Below are 15,290 nucleotides of genomic sequence, written 5' to 3'. Positions count from 1 at the left end.
AGAAGCCTAGTAATTACGATGAGAAAACGACCGGTGTGCCTCTGACCTCCACAGACGGAAACTTACCGCCCAAACTTTCCAGAAGGCGCGTCGTGACCCAGACTCTGAAACCCGCCGTATCCCCCAGGTCGGGCTTCTCAGACTCGAATGTTCCCGACCAGCTCCTGGCTGACCCCAGGGCCTGTCCTCGGGTGCGGGGCTGGCTGTCCCCCCACCCCCGCGCCAGTCTGGCAGAGAGCAGAGTGGGTTCTGTAAGGCCGCGTTCGTGGGCTTGCCTGTGGGGACCCCAGGGGCTCTGTCTGCATAGAAGTTGGACCCTGGTGGGGAGCGTTTGTGACGGCGGGATGGGGGCAGTGGGGGGGGCAGCCCTGGGAGGAGCGGGGCCAGCTGCACAGGCGCCCTGAGCCCCAGGGGGCTGTGCGGATTCAGTGGCTGTAAGACTGCGGGACTCGCAGGAAACGCTGCACGCTGCGCCTCTGGGCTGACACCGGCGTGGGTCCTGTGGGCACCGCCCCAGCAGCCTGTGCCCCTAAATTCCAAGTGAAACACCAGGGGCTCCGGGTGCCAGCAGGACAGTGCTGGGCCGCCTCTCCTGTGCCCTTCCTGCCGCTGCTGATCGTGAAATGAATCTTACGTGGCTCTTTAAGATAACATTTGGGAAATTGTTTTCTCCTTTCAAAAGAGGAAAATGCCTTCCTGTAAGCAGGCGAGCCGGAAAGGCCCTGGCCCAGGGGTTTCTGCATGAGTGGTCACGACTGCGATTGAAAGGCCCGCCCGGGAGGAGGCCTGGCGGGTGTGGGAGAGAGGCCCCTCCAAGGGCTGGGCCGGTCAGATGTTTATCCTCTGGGAGCCCGTCTGAAGTGGCGAGAGAGAAAGCAATTTTTTAAAAAGTTTCCAGCAGATGCCTTTGGGAGAAGACCATGAATTTCCTGAATCGTCGAGAGGCTACAATGCCGTCTGCCTGCCGGGCCCTCCCCATTCACTGGGCTGAAGCCACTTAAGCGCATTAGCATCTGGATGGGGTGACCTCCTCGCCGGGGGCTGGGCAGGGTGGCCGCGCTGGGCCGGATGGTCCAGGCGCTTGTTCTAATCCGGCCGTTTGAAGGCGGCCAGACTGATTTGTGACACATGAGTCCAGAAGCCACTGTGGGGGGCTTGACCTGAGTAGCTGTCTGTGCTCTGAATGTCAATGCCTGTCCTGGAGCGCGCGGCCCAAGGGGGATCGGCTTCCGGCTTCCGGGCCTCCCCGGGCCCTGGGGCCTGTTGCGGGAGGATGTCCCGCAAAGCTGGCTGCTTTGAGCCTCTGAGCCCCGCGGCCTCTGAGCCCCGTGGCTCTGCCGTGAAGTGACCTCACGAGGGCTCCTTAGACAAAGAGGGTTTTTTTTAAGTCAACATTAGTTCAGTTGCGGTGGTCTTACTTTCTTTCTTTTTTTAATAAAAATCACCTAGTGCTTTTTCCAAAACAGCCCTATCGAGGTATAACTCACACACGAACTGAAATCCAGCTGTGACCTTCTCACCCTACCTGGCCTCCGCGGCCCCCGCTCTGTCCTTTCTGGACTCCGCGTGGATGGACTTTCCCGAAGGGAGGGGTGCGGGGCCTGGTCTCCGCACATGCTCGCCGGCACTTGCCGTACACCTGGGGTGTCTCTCAGCCCGTTTAGAGCTGCACTTCGTCTCTGCGGTGTTGGTGTGGTCAGCGCGGCCCTGCGGTGCCCCTAACTGCACCAGGCCTCGCGGCCTCTGCGCCAGCCTCCACCCTCGTCCTGACTGGGGAGCAACCCTGTTTAACCCCCATCCTGCTGCCTTTCCTCGCCCCACACCCAGGTTGGGACAGGGAGGATTTTCTAAAGGAGTCTGGATTTAATAGAGTTTTCAGCCTATCTGCAGTCAGCCTGTCGCCCGTGCCCTTCCGTCTGCCCCGCCGCAGCTGGTGGGCGTCCCTGCCCAGGGCCCCCGGCGTGGCCTCTGTGTCCCCCGTGCTGCCCCCGGGGCCTGTCTGGCTGCCCTTCACTGTCCCTCCCGCTGTGGCTGTGGAGGACCGCCAGTCAGACTGTTCCCTGCCCAGCCTCCACAGGCCCCCTGGTCCCTGGTCCTCGGGGCAGCCTGGGGCGGCGGGCAGAGGGCCGGGTGTGCGGCCCCGCGTGTCTGGAGCCGCGGGTCCCTCCACGGGAGGTGTGAGCCCCTGAGCCGAGGTCGGGGAGCGGTGGAGGCGGGCAGCGGGCTGGCATGTCTCCGGGGACTGAGCTCCTTCCGTGTCCTTCCCAGACTCTCTGCACAAAGGCCACGATGCAGACCGTCCGGGCCGCCGACACCAACGAAGTCGTGAAGCTGATATTCCGAGAGTCGGACAACGACCGGAAGGTGAGCCCCTGCGCAGCTGTCTGTGCTCTGAATGTCAGTGCCTGTCCTAGGTGCGGGGGGTGCCGTGCCCGGTGGGCCCCGCGGCGGGAGAGGTGGGGCCCCGCCTGCTCTGACGGCCCTTCCCTTGGCAGGTGATGCTCCAGCTCGAGAAGAAGCTCTTCGACTACTTCAACCAGGAGGTCTTCCGGGACGACAACGGCACCGCGGTGAGCTCTGGCATCCGACGTGCGGCTGGTCCCCTAGCAGCTGCTGTGGGGTGGCGCTGGCCCCCGGCCCCTCCCAACGCCCCCGCTTCCCCAGAGCCATGCTTCCCGGTGCCGTCACAGCCTGTGGGTCGGCTCCTGAACCCTCACCCTCCCGTCACTTCTCCACTGGGCCCTTCCTGGGGGCGCGTCCTGCCGCCGGCTGGGCTGTGGCCGCCCGCCTCGCTGCCTGTGCCGGCCAGTGTGGCTCTCAACACTGGGGTCCTCCCCGGTGAGAGGCAGAGGGCTAGGAGCTTTGGCTGCGGAACCCCTGGTTCAGGGCCGGCCCACAGAGGCCTGGGCTTCCTTTGGAAAGAAGAGAACCACCGTGCAAATTGGCGGGGGCATCTCGAACGCACGTGTGTGCGTGTGTGTGTGCGCGGAGGGAAGTATTGGTATGTGTGAGCCTGCCGTTCAGACCACCCGGCGGGCACGGCCCCTGCAGCGGGAGAGCCGACGGGGCCCTGCACCTGCGGTGCCCTTTACTTCTTGTGCGCCAGTTGGGCCTGCTTTTGACGCATCGGCGCCTGAGGGCGGTCGGGACGCCTGTGGGAGCCTCACCGCACGCCCAGGTGTGCACCTGTGCCTCCCCCCTCCCGCCTCCTGGGGGCCTTTCTGGTCTTCCCGCCCTGGTAAGGGGCCGTCTGTACCATTGTCCCCATTTTCAGTTCCCGGTTCACCCCACCTCACCTGCTTGCCACCAAGACCATTGTCACCCCTCAGGGACGTCTTTATCCCAAAGGCCAGGGATGTGCTTGGATTTCAGGGCCTGCCTCCGAAGCGTCCCCCCCGGGACCACACCCCTCATGGGTCAGCTCCCTGGTCCCCCTCTGCCCCCAGCTCAGCTCTTGTGCCCTGGGCGCCCCTGAGTGGCCGGGTCACCCGTTGGGTCTTGAGTTTCCAGCTCTGGACGGTGCCTCTGTCTCGCGTCTGCCTCAGGCCCCTCCGAGCACTGGCTCCAGCCCGGCTGGGGGCTCCATGCCTCTGTGTGGGAGGACCCCTAGCTCTCGTGCCAGGCGCTCAGAAGAGGGCTCACGTCTAAGTGGAGAGGGGCTCTCCAGATGTCCAGCAGACTCTGCCAGCCCGTGAACCCGCCCTACCTTCCTGTCCTCCCCGGAAGCCCTCGTCCCCCGCCGGGCCTCCCTCGCCTTGCACGTCCGGCAGCTCCTGGGCCTGGACTCGCCACACGTCTGAGTCTGCCGCCCCCGGCCGTCGCCCCCCCGCCTTCTTCCCGACCCCTGCCCCTCTGTCCACCCCCAGCCTGGAGCCCGCCCGGGCCTGGTCACACGCCCACCCAGTCAGGCCCAGCTTTGGGCCTTGGCCACCTCCCACCGCCGTCGGGTAAAGCCCGGGACCCTGACCTCTCCTCCGAGGCGCGGATCACGCCCGGGGCCTCTGTGCTGACCCCCCCACCCCTCCTGCAGCCGCACGGGGGGCACCTCTGCCCCCGCGGATGCTCCGAGCCGCCTCACACACTTCCCCCTGCCTGTCGTGCTGCGTCCCCGCGTCCCCGCGGCCAGTTCCCAGCTCGGCTGCGCAGGGGGCCTCGGGTCCCGGTGCGGTGGGCTCCTGCTGTGTCCCGCAGCGCCTGGGCTCAGCACACGGCACTCACGGCTCAGCTGCGGCCCTGCTGGGCTGGACGGGAGGCTCTGTAGGGCGCGGCCGTGTCTGGCTGCCGTCCTGTGACTTCCCAGGCCCGGAACACGTGGGGCAGGTTTGGGGACACGACGCGTTCAGTGTGCCTGTGTGGGGTGAGGTGCCCAGGAGACTCGGGGTGCCGTCCGCTCCCTGGGCAGCCGTGCGACCCTCTGAGCTTGGAGGAGGGTGGGCGGGGTGGGCTTTGAGGGCCCCTAGCACAGAGACGGCCCCTCGAAGCCAGGGACAGTGTGGTTACCAGGACGAGCAGAAAGCGGAGACGCCCTGGGAGGGGAACGGTGGACACAGAGAGTGGCGCTGGGGTGGCCAGGGGGCCAGAACATTCTGGAAGGAGCCAGGACACTGGCGAGAAGGAAGGTCCACCGTGTGAGGGAGAAACAGGGTCCTGAGGCAGGTATGCGGGGCGGGGGGGAGGGGGCACGGGGATGTCACGGTGGGTCCAGAGTCCCCGCTGCCCTCGGTTAGCACTTAGAGAATGTGTCACCACCCTGGAAACTACAGATGTCACCGTTAGACGTAAGCTCTAGTTCTGTATTTATTCACCATGTGAAATTGTGCTCCTTTAAGGTGGAGCAAAGTTAGTTTGAGTATCTGGGAGAAGTTTGAGGCTGACTCAGATGAGAAGACGCAGTGGAGTCGAAGCAGAGACGAGGTCTACACGTGGGTCTGGAAGGCCCGTGGCCCTGCCTGTCGGGTCAGGAATCTCCGGGGAAGGGGGCGGCCTCGTGCGTCCCCGTGGTGCAGGGCCGAGGCTCCGCGGTAACTGCCCCGGCAGCTCGGCGTGTCAGTCCCACTTGGGAGGCGGGCGTCCAGACCCCCCTGGGGGACGATGCATGGCCTGCAGAGCCCTCAGAGGACATCTTACCTTCACGCGAGACGCCCACAGCAGGATGGATGTGCTGCTCCGGCCTCGGCCCCCAAATCCATCGCATCCTTGATCAACCACCAGCCTTGTTCCCGTCTGACAGAAATTTAATTCAAGCTGGCTCTGAAAATAATTATTGTATTTTAAGAGTAGTAATCATTGGCCGGGACATGATTGAATGTGTCCATGCCTATTGACTTTTTCTATGATTTATAGCTTTGTTTAGTCGATATTCCCATCGAAATTGTATAATTAATTATAAGTGTGGCTGTCAGGGCTGCAGGATGGAGTGCCCTGGTGAGGATTTGGAGAGATTAAATTTTCTGCGGCTGTCCCAGGGCAGGGCGCGTGAGTTTCCACCGCGCTCGGCCTGTTGGATAGAGATGTTTTCTGGGTGTGTAGCAACTGCTCCCGCTCGGGGCGCATCGATTTTCCGGCTCTTTCCCTTTATCAGCGCGGCGTCTCTGCAGTAACTGAGGAATGTGTGCAGCCGGGACAGCGCCTGACAGATACGTACGATCAGCTGCCGCTTAATCATTGTCTACACACGCCCTGCTCTGTTTTTCACTTTGTAATCAAGAAGAATGTTAAAGATACATGTGAAATTGGTTACCGCTTTGTGAAAAATCTCAGAGAGATACAGATTACCCTTTCAACAGAAATGCACTGTCATTTCTAATCAGAAACACCTCACGCTGGCCTCCTGTGGCAGCAGCCGTGGCTCCATCCCCCATCGTTCCCGTGGACTCAGGGCGTGGAGCCGTGGGGGCCGTGGGGCAGCAGGAACAAAACACAGCCCCGGGTACAAAGCGTGTAGGAAGCACTCCACAGTAGACAGAGTCCACAGGCATCAGATAACTGAATACTTGATAAAAATTATGAGATTTAAAGGTATTGAAAACATGAAAGCATCAGAAACGTAAACAGATACCATACCCTGAAAAAAGCAGGCAGATTAAAAGATATGAGAAGCGCTAGCAGCGGTCACTGAGGTGGAAGTCTCCACAGGTGAGTTAAGTGTCAGGACGGACGCAGCCGGACGGCGGAGCTGACACCCCAGCGCGGCGCGCAGACCTCACAGGTCGCTGGGAGGCAGCGCCTGGAGGCTCAAGGCGGGGCCGGAAGGCCTGGTCCTCAGGAGCTCGGCGAGTCCTGAGCCGGACGCCAAACGCGAAGATGGAGAGCAGCCCGAGTGCCAGGGCCCCACAGGAAGGACGCGGGCAGCGGGCCTTGTGGGAGCGACAGCCGCCGCCAACCGAGGGATCGGCGGGAGGCCCCGCGGCGGGGCCGGAGCAGCGGCACTGAACGAGCGTGCGGGCTCTGCAGACACGCGTGTGCCCATCGTGCACAGGACGGGGCGGCGAGCCCATCGGGACGCCTCGCGGACTTACCGTGTCCAGGATGTTCCTCCTCTTCTCTCAAGAGTCTGAGTTAAAGTTGGGAGAAGCTGAAAGGCTTGGCAGCTCTCGGTGGGCGAGGCTCAGGCCGCTCGCCGCCTGCAGGTTCCCAGGTGCTGGACCGAGTCCTCTGGGGGGAGGAGGCCAGTCGTCAGGGGTGCCGTGGATGCACCTTTCCTGACGGTTGCGCCTGCCTGCAGCCGCCACGCAGCATCACGGCTGTCTTCCCGTCTGACCTGCGAAGGCCAGGAATTCACGCTCGGAGCGTTGTGGGTGAGGCCTGCTCGCCGGCCTCCGCGGGGGAGTGTGTACCTGCGAGTGTGATGCGAGGGCATCTCTAGGCCCACATGCGTGCAAACACGTGTAAGCACAGGACTGGTCCAGGCCTCACGCTCATGCTTCACCCCCCCCCCCAACACACACACAGTTCTCCTCCATCCCCGGCACCCCTGAGGTGCTAACTCTGCAGCCTTCCAGAAGCTGTTTGGCCTGGGCTGCTCCCTGGAAGTGGGGTGTGTTTCTCCTCGATGCAGAGGCAGGGGCCACTGGGGCCGGGAAGCTGAGGGGCTCGGCCGCCCCCCCATGCCCGCCCCCGCCCTTCCCCTCCCGCACCCACAGCTCCTGCCCTGTGCCTCCCTCCCCCATCCCAAAACCCTTCCCCTACCCCATGCCCCTCCCCATCCTGCATCCCCTCTCCTGGCCCTGCACCCCTAGGGCCCCTGGCATGGCCGCCAGGGGGTGCTGAGTGGGGTGAGGTTTGCCACGGGTGCTTCTTCGCAGCAGATACGGGCTCACGAGTGTCACCTGTGGGGTCCAGTATCCAAGCCTCGCCAGGCAGGGTCCGAGGCTCTTTGTGCCCCCGTCTCCGTGTGTCCAGGATGCTGCAGGACCCTGTGTGAGACTGAAATCAGGCAGCTGTGTCTGAAGTGGTCCCGTCTATGCAAAAGGAGCTTTGGTTTATCCCCCCACGCAAACCACAGGCGCCATCAAGGGCGCCTGCCGGGGGAGGTGTCAGCTGTGCCTCCCTCTGACCGGCCGATGGCTGGCCTGGTGCACGCAGGCTCAGCGGCGAGGGCCACGTGCAGGTGGCGCAGGTAATTGCTGTGGCACGACACCGCTAACTGCACGCTCTGGGAGTGATGGGTGAGGTAGCAGAGGGAGAGGACGGGTGTGGCCTCGGGCTCCCGCACAGCTGCAGGGCGCGTGAGTGCCGACCGCGTCCCCAGGGTGTGCGTGGCCATGGTGGCCAGACGCTGCCGGTGCCCTTCCCTCCTGGGGGCACGGTGCCCCGTGGGGTGTGGCTCTGAAGGCTCCCTCAGGGCCAGGTCTTATTTTTTATCTTCCCGTGTGAGGTCAGTGCTCTTACTCTTTTGACTTAGTTTGGGCAAAACGGTGTCCCCCCTGCTGGACACTGCCTGAGGGCACCTCGGAGGCGACGCCAGCGCCCGCGGCGGCTGCACCGCGTGGTCTCAGCAGGGCGAGGTGGCCCTGCGTGGCCAATCAGCACAGGTAGTGTGGGTCCAGCGCCGGCGGCAGAGGGGCTGAGTCCGGAGCAGGCCTCGCACAGAAGGGCTTGCAGGGTGCCCCGGGTCTCTCCGGCCACACGCCCAGGGGGCCCGCCCTTGGGAGGCCTGCACGCGGCCCGGGTGATGTGCAGGGCAGGTGCTGGAGCAACACCTGTTTCCCGGAAGTTGCAGGTCCCTGCTGCAGACAGACCCTCCCCCAGGGCTTCTTGGTGCCCCCTGGGAGGCAAACCAAAGTGACCCTATATTTTTTTCTGTTTCTTTCCTTCAGCTCTTAGAATTTGACAAAGAGCTGTCTGTCTTTAAGGACAGACTGTATGAACTGGACATCTCGTTCCCTCCCAGGTAAGGACCGCCGCTCGCTGGGCCAGCAGGTAACTGTCCTCCTGTCCGTGCATCTGTCTGTGCCCACCTGTGCCTCCTCCCCCTCCCCCACCCCCCACTGAGCACAGCAGGGGTCTGTTCGCTCCTTTCTCCCAACATGGCCTCTCAGATTAGCCTACGAGGGACCCACACAGGCAGCTCTGTGTTCTGGATCTTTCTGGAACCGTCGTGGCGTGGGTTTTGGTTTGGTTTGTCCATGTTTGTCTTTCTCGGGTATGTAAGCTTTTGCTGGGTTTTGCTCTGGTGTTCCCAGAGTCTTGAAATCTGCAGGAATAACAGTGCGTTCCCTCCCGACCAGCCCGGGGCTGCAGAGGGCCGGGGTGGGGGGAGAGAGACGATTACGAAGTGGCCAGGACACCGGGTGGGCTCTCGGCCCGCGGGCCCGTCTGGAAGGACACGGATGCCGCATCACGGGCTCCTCCCACCCATCTCTCTCCTTTCATAGATTCCAAGTACGAGTTCTTATCACTTGGGAGAAAATGGGCCTTGGGCAGGTTCAGGGAAGCTTTCTCAGGTAGGCGGGACCTGGTGAGCAAGTGGGGCCGAGAGCGCCGCCTGGCCCCACCTCGTCTGCGTCGGGCCTGGCAGTAAACGCGTCAGATCCACGTCAGAGGAACGGTTGGCCTCAGAACGCGCTGGGGAGCCAGGTCCTCTCAGGCTCCCTCTGAGGGTCACCCCTGCTTCCTGGGCCACACTCCAGTGGTCAAACGTGTGCAGGCTTGAAGGGCCCCCACCATCCACTGGACATGGGACTCGCTACGGGTCCAGGCTCTGGCCAAGGCGGCCGGGCGCTCGCAGCTCGGGGTCGGTGCCCAGACCAGCGGTGCGAGGTTCAGGGGCCAGAGAAGCAGGGACCTGGGCCCTTGGGGTGCCTGGTGAGCCCCCAGCAGCGGCTCCAACACCTGTGAACTCGTGACTCAGCGTTTCAGGATCAGAAGGGCGGCCCTCAGCAATGCCGTCCAGGTGCTGAGCACCACGTTGCCCTCAGTCTCTGACGCTACTTTAAGGTACACATCACGTGCGGTGAACCGTGCTCCCAGGTGCAGCTGAAGTCGAAAGACGTCCCGAGGGACTTGTTCAGCCGCGCCTCCTGAGGGTAGTGCCGGGGTCTGGAGCGCCCCTCCCGCTTGACCGGGGTCCAGCGCCTCTCTCAGGGCTGTGGAGCCGGCCAGGAGGGAGGGGGCCTGGGGCTGCCAAAGGCATAGCCCTGTGGACGTGTGCCCTGAGCTGGCGTCAGCCCCTCGAGCGTCTCCCAAAGGCCGCAGCCTTGAAGGTCACCCAGGTGCGAGGCGCAGAAGATGCAGGCAGGACCGGCCACAGGACCTCGTGGTCCGTCCTCAGGTGGCCGAGGGACGAGCCCCCACCCCTAGGCAGCAGAGAGACTGGCACGTCCAGAGTCGGGAGGGACAGGGCTGCGTGGTCCAGCCAGGCCCCGGCTGGCGGTCTCCAGGAAGCAAGGGCCGTCCCCCCGGAAGGCGGCCGTAGCCCCGGCCTCTGAGATCCCAGTGGTAGGTGGGGGTGGGCATGCTTTGGTGCCAAGCCGGAGGAACTCCAGGGAGAGCCTGGGGTTCGTCAGGGTACCTGGGGCTGCGGGCACCTCGAGGGCACCTGCGCTCAGTCTGGGGCACACCTGCCTCGGTGTTTGATGGACTCGTGTGGCAGGAGAATGACCCCGAGAGGTCCTGCCCTCGTCTGGGAACCTGTGGACGTCCTGTGACTTTGCAGGTGCATTAGGAATGTGCCCGTGCTGTAGGGGCGGCGTCCTGGGCCGCGGGGCCCCCCGCAAGCCCATCACAGCAGAGGCCCCCGTCCTCCTGGAGGTGGCGGCCGCCACCCGAGGGAGGTGGCCTGGGCGGGGCAGGCCGCCGGGGGCACTGGGAGGACCATCAATTTAGGGGCCGGATTTTCTCCCTTTAACTGGGAAGTAGCATTCGAAGTCTTCTGAGGTGGGAAAAATCGTGGTTTACAGACTGAGTCATCAGCTCCCAAAGCTGGGGGTCCAGCTCACGGTAGGAAATACACCTGGCCTGCCAGCCCTGTCACAGCCAGTGGTGCAAGACCCAGCAAAGGCTCCTGAGGCCTTTCCGGCCACTGCCTGGCTCAGCCATCCCCCCGCACTGCCCAGGTCATCTCCCCGCACTGTCCAAGTCACCCACCCCTCCCCCGCTTCCTCCCGCACTGCCCATCTTCCCCTCCTCTGGTGCCTGGGTCACACCCATCCCCCTCCCTTGGCTCTGTTGCATTTTAAAAGCATGTTTGTGACCATCGGGCAGAGCTCACAGCCCCCCTGGGTTGCCACGTGGGGTCTGGAGGGCTGTTCCAGACGTGGGACAATGTCAGCGGAAGCAGAAGCGGGACAGCAGGAGGGACTTGGTTAGAAACGGTGGCTGTGTGGTTTGGTACCCACATGTGGTCTCTGACTGTGCCGGAAAATAAGTGCTCTCAGGCGTGCTGTGTGTGTGTGTGTGTGTGTGTGCAGGAGCGTGCATGGGTGTATTCACCTGTGCACACTGGAGGCACGTGTGGGTGTGGCAGCGCATGGGGGTGGGTGCACGTGTGTGCAGGGGTGTGTGTGTACCTGTGGGTGTGTTGCAGGACGTATGCGATCGGATTATAGGCTGATTGCGTGTGTCTGTGCGGTGCATGGGCCTGCGTGTGTGCACAGATATGGGTGTGCACACGGCGTGTACGCACACGGTGTGGGTGTGCACGTGTGCATGCAGAGCTGTGCGCATACATGGTTGTGTGTGCAGACGTGTGGTATGTGGGTGTGTGTGCATGGGTGTGTGCAGTATGTCTTGGGGTGGGGGTGGGTTGTGTATGCACATGTGCACGGTGTGTGTGCGCATGGACCTGCTTGTGGTGTGGGTGTGTGCGCGTGCGTGCAAGTACATGGCTGTGTACAGGCGTGCGTTGCACAGTGTGGGTATTGTGTGCATGAGCCGTGTTTGCACGTGTACATGGTATGTGCACATATGAGCGAATAGGTGTTTGCATGTACATGGGTGTTTACGTGGTGTGTGTGCTTGTGCATGGTGTGTGCATGAGCTTGTGTGCAGTTCGCGCATGTGGTGCAAAACTCGTGTGTATACGTGTATGCGCGTGTGCTTCCTGGGTGTATGCACTGCACGGGTGGGGGTGTTGCTGGGGCATGCAGGGGGTGTCCTCTGTGCACAGCTACTAGCCTAGGGCCATCTCCCGCTCTTGGAAGCTGTCGGGGGCATCTGGCCTGGAGCGGTTTCCGGCCTGGAGCGGTTTCCTTGCAGACCGTCCAGCTATCGCTTCTCTCTGAGCTGAGGGGTGGGAGCCACCTGAGGAGCCTGGCACCCGGGCCGCCCTGGTCCTGCGCGGGGAGGGGCAGGCGGGGGCAGGTGGGCAGGGGAGGCGCCCTGGAAGGAGGCAGGAGTCTGCGGGGGTGCCCGCCCGCTGGCCGTCCTGCGTCCAGGCTCCACCACGCTGCCCTCTTTGAGGTGGAAAGGCGGAACCTCCCGCTTCTATTTCTTCTGGTGTGGCCGAGCCCGTGGGGACCTCTCCGGAAGCCGCGCTGATCAGTGAGGGACACCACGTCTGCGTTTGTCTGCGTGGCCTCGGGCAGGGCGGGGCGTGCATGTGACAGCCCCTCAGTCACAGAGAAGGGCCACGCCAGCCCCTTCCCACGCTCCCGAGGCCCGTGTCATCCTCACGACTGCGTTCTGTGAAAACGGCCCTTCCCTCCCACGTGGCCAGGCGGTCGGGACAGAGGCGCGTGGGCTCCGAGGCCGTGGGCCCTCGCGCGTGGCTCTGGGCGTTTGTGGGGACGGTCTGTGCTTCACTGGCTGCCGGACTCTGGCCCCTCCTGGGGGCGGGGCCGGGGGGTGTGGGCAGTGTCCGTTCAGGGGGTAGTGGGCACCCCAGGCCGTCGTGCCTGTCCTCACCCAGCTCTCCTCTCTGTGAGGCCTGTTTGCCAGCTTGTCAGCCAGGGAATTAGCGAGAGCCATGGGCATCCCTGGTGCCAGCGGGCAGTGCCGCGGGAGCAGGGTGTCCTGAGCAGCATCCTCTGGCCGTCGCGCCTGGTTTTCAGAACCTTTCTGCGCCTTTTGCCTTTGTTATCCAAGCAGTGGACTCACCACAAACTGGCTGCGGAGTCCTGTTCCCCGTTCTGGTGGAGGCGAGCACTCAGCTGCTGGGGGCCAGGGGCTGGGGGCGGGGTCAGTGCAGAGCCTGGAGTGGAGGCCACCGGGGCCCCCGTGGCTCCAGGCTGTGGCTAATCACATACCCGGGACAGTCCTCAGAGATGCTCGAGCAGACAGGTCTCCTAAGGAGAGCAAGGGGGCGGGAGCGAGTTTCTCGAGCAGAGGCGTTCGTGACTGTTCTCCGCGGGCTCACAGAACTCCACTCCTAATGGACCGTAACTCAGTGCTGTGTGTCACTTTGCTGGAAGAGGTGCTGATATTTCAGGTGTTTGTAGAGCCTTCAATTCTCGTTCTTCTCAGCCTCGGGGACAGTTTTGCACCTTCGTGAGGGACAACCACGAAGTGACCGGCGGGGTGGGGTAGAGGCAGGGAGCGCGGCCAGGCCAGGCTAGTGGGCGCACGGGGTGCCCGCCATAGAGACCCTCCGGGGCCCACCCTGCGCTCCAGATGATGCCCGCCAACCCCAAGTGGCCAGGGACGGCACTCGGGGCCAGGCCAAATGAAGGCCTTTAAGGCCACGTGGTGTTTCCACGTGCTGGTGACGTAAAAGGCTTTAAGTTCGTGCTCAGAATAACTGGTGGGCAAAGAGTGTGACGCTGGCGCTGGCATGAGCCGTGCCCACCTGGTCTGTCTGTGTGACCGGCCTCGAGGCCGGTTGTTTGCAGTGGACGAGGCGACAGTCAGCTTTCCGCGTCCTGCGTTGTCATCCTGTCCACCCTCCCTGCTCTCCGGCCCAGCGTCCGCTTGCGGCTCCCACTCTCAACCCGGATTTGGGCCGATCGCGGGAGCCCCCCTTTCCTCTCCCCAGGATGGCCCGGCGTGAGTGGCAGTGCTTTGGGACGCCCCAGAGGTGACCGCCAAAGCCTGCCCTGTGCACCCAGCAGGGAGTTTCTAACTTAGAGTGTCTTTCTGAGTTACTGCCGTTGGTTTTAAAATAAAGAGATCAAAGCATGAATATGAGACGGCTTAGCTGCCTTTTCCACTAATGTGGTGGCAGCAGGCTTCCCGTGGTGTGGGATCCTCCCGCGGCCCTGCACGCAGCCCTGCCCTGGACCCAAGTCCCTGTGGAGCGCTGCTGCCCACCTGTGCCCTCAGAACCGCCCCTGCCGCAGGAAGCCTCCCGTCACTGAGGCTCGAGAATTCCCAGAGGTGGCGGGATGCGCCCCACACGCTCCGCTCTCGTCCCACTGACTCCTAAACTGTGTCTCCCAGGCCTGAGATTCAATCAAGGAAGTATTCGCGTGGCTTCGCCTGGGCGGGGCTGAGGAGGGGACCGCCCCCAACACCATGACAACAGCAAGCAGCGTCTCCGTGTAATCGCAAACATAGAGCTTACCTTCCAGCCCCTGACAGGGTCTCGGGGCCCCTGGGGGTCCACACGTCACGGCCGAGAACTCCCCAAACCTGGAAGTAACCAAAACGCCGCCTTTAGTGGATAGATGTCGGCCGCTGAAGCGGCCGGACCGCTGCTCCCTGCGGGCCTGGGAGCAGCGGGAACCAAGGGGCCGGGCGCTGCTGTCTGTGGCGCGGGAGCCGCCGGGGTGTGGAGGGGTGCTGCGGCCCCTGCGCTTGTGGCCCTGCGTGCGCCTCAGAGTGAAGCTGACTGCGGAGGTGGACAGACGCACAGAGTACACACCTCGCCAGAGAAAAGTCACACCTTCCCAAGGACGGACAAGAACGCTCCACGGTGGGAAAGAGGTTTTTACTGGGCAAGTTACTTACAGAGAAAGATCCAGTGAGAGCTTTCGAAAAAGACAAAAACATACACAACACAGGGATGAAATATATCACACGGCAAAAATATATACAACACAGGGATGAGATATACCACACGGCTCTGGCCAGAGGAGGCCGTCTCTCTTCAGTGGATACATTTATTTTTATATTAAAGATTCGGAGGCACTTTTCAGACTTCTTTTTGGGCCATAATTCAACTTTGGACCATCTATAGATTCCTGTCTGTAACGATAAATATAAGATGGTGACATTTGGACAAAAAGGCTGAGCTCACTGCTTCCCTTCTTGGGAAGGGAGCCAGGAAGCTTGTCCAGCTGGTCACCGAGCCCCGGGTGGACACGGCCCACACCGAGGCACGGGGACCAGCGCTGAGGGGCGAAGGGCCAGGGCACCGGTTACTCGGGAAGCCGCCGGTCACCCCACGGGGATGCTGCGGGCACCTGTGTCCACAGAGCCGGGTCAGCTCTGTGGCTCTGACCACGGGCCCCTCCTCCCCACGGCAGTGTGAATGTTATTGCCCAGTTCAGGGGCAGCTTCCTTCCACCTCCTTTTCTTTCCCAGGAGTCTCAGGTGTTTGGAAACTGAGTTCCTGCGCGGCCACTGCCTGCCGGCCTCCGGGGCTGCCAGGCACGGGTGGGCGGTCGGCCGATTCGCTGGCCGCGCGGGCCCGTCTGCCCTCAGCAGGGCCATGACTTGGGAACACTCACGTTCTCCCCGAGCGAGAAGCCCAGGAGGGTCTCCCCCAGCACCCCCAATTCTCCGCCTCCCGCTTCGGTGAGAACTGGGCCTGTCTGGCCAGGTGCAGGGGCCCCCGCCCCCTCCACCCTCAGGGTCCTCCTGAGCCCGCGTCTCTCGCGCACGGCGGCCGGCCCTGAGGAGTCGGGCGGCCGACACAGTGGGCCTTTGTGCCTCCGCGGCCTGGCTGCTGGCCTCGGGCCCTGGTGACACCA

At 63.1% G+C, this 15,290-nt stretch overlaps 1 protein-coding gene across 9 annotated transcripts in view; it reads left to right on the top strand.

Annotated features, from left to right (window-relative positions):
- The window catches only part of INPP5A (inositol polyphosphate-5-phosphatase A), a 179,264-nt gene that overhangs the window by 155,949 nt on the left and 8,025 nt on the right, over positions 1-15,290 (top strand). For all 9 annotated transcript variants that reach the window (XR_004522562.2, XM_033842098.2, XM_073793781.1 and 6 more), the window contains 3 exons: positions 2,269-2,364; positions 2,496-2,570; positions 8,319-8,392. Coding sequence is in view for 8 of the 9 variants with exons in the window: in XM_033842098.2 (XP_033697989.1) it covers positions 2,269-2,364; positions 2,496-2,570; positions 8,319-8,392 (245 nt within the window). In the remaining variant the exon portion in view is untranslated. The remainder of the gene's footprint in view (positions 1-2,268; positions 2,365-2,495; positions 2,571-8,318; positions 8,393-15,290) is intronic.

This window comes from Tursiops truncatus, chromosome 16 (genome assembly GCF_011762595.2).
Source record: "Tursiops truncatus isolate mTurTru1 chromosome 16, mTurTru1.mat.Y, whole genome shotgun sequence".
NCBI classification, from domain to species: Eukaryota; Metazoa; Chordata; class Mammalia; order Artiodactyla; family Delphinidae; genus Tursiops; species Tursiops truncatus.
The sequence above is the reverse complement of the archived record's forward strand: the minus strand, read 5'-3'. Positions and strand labels throughout refer to the sequence as shown.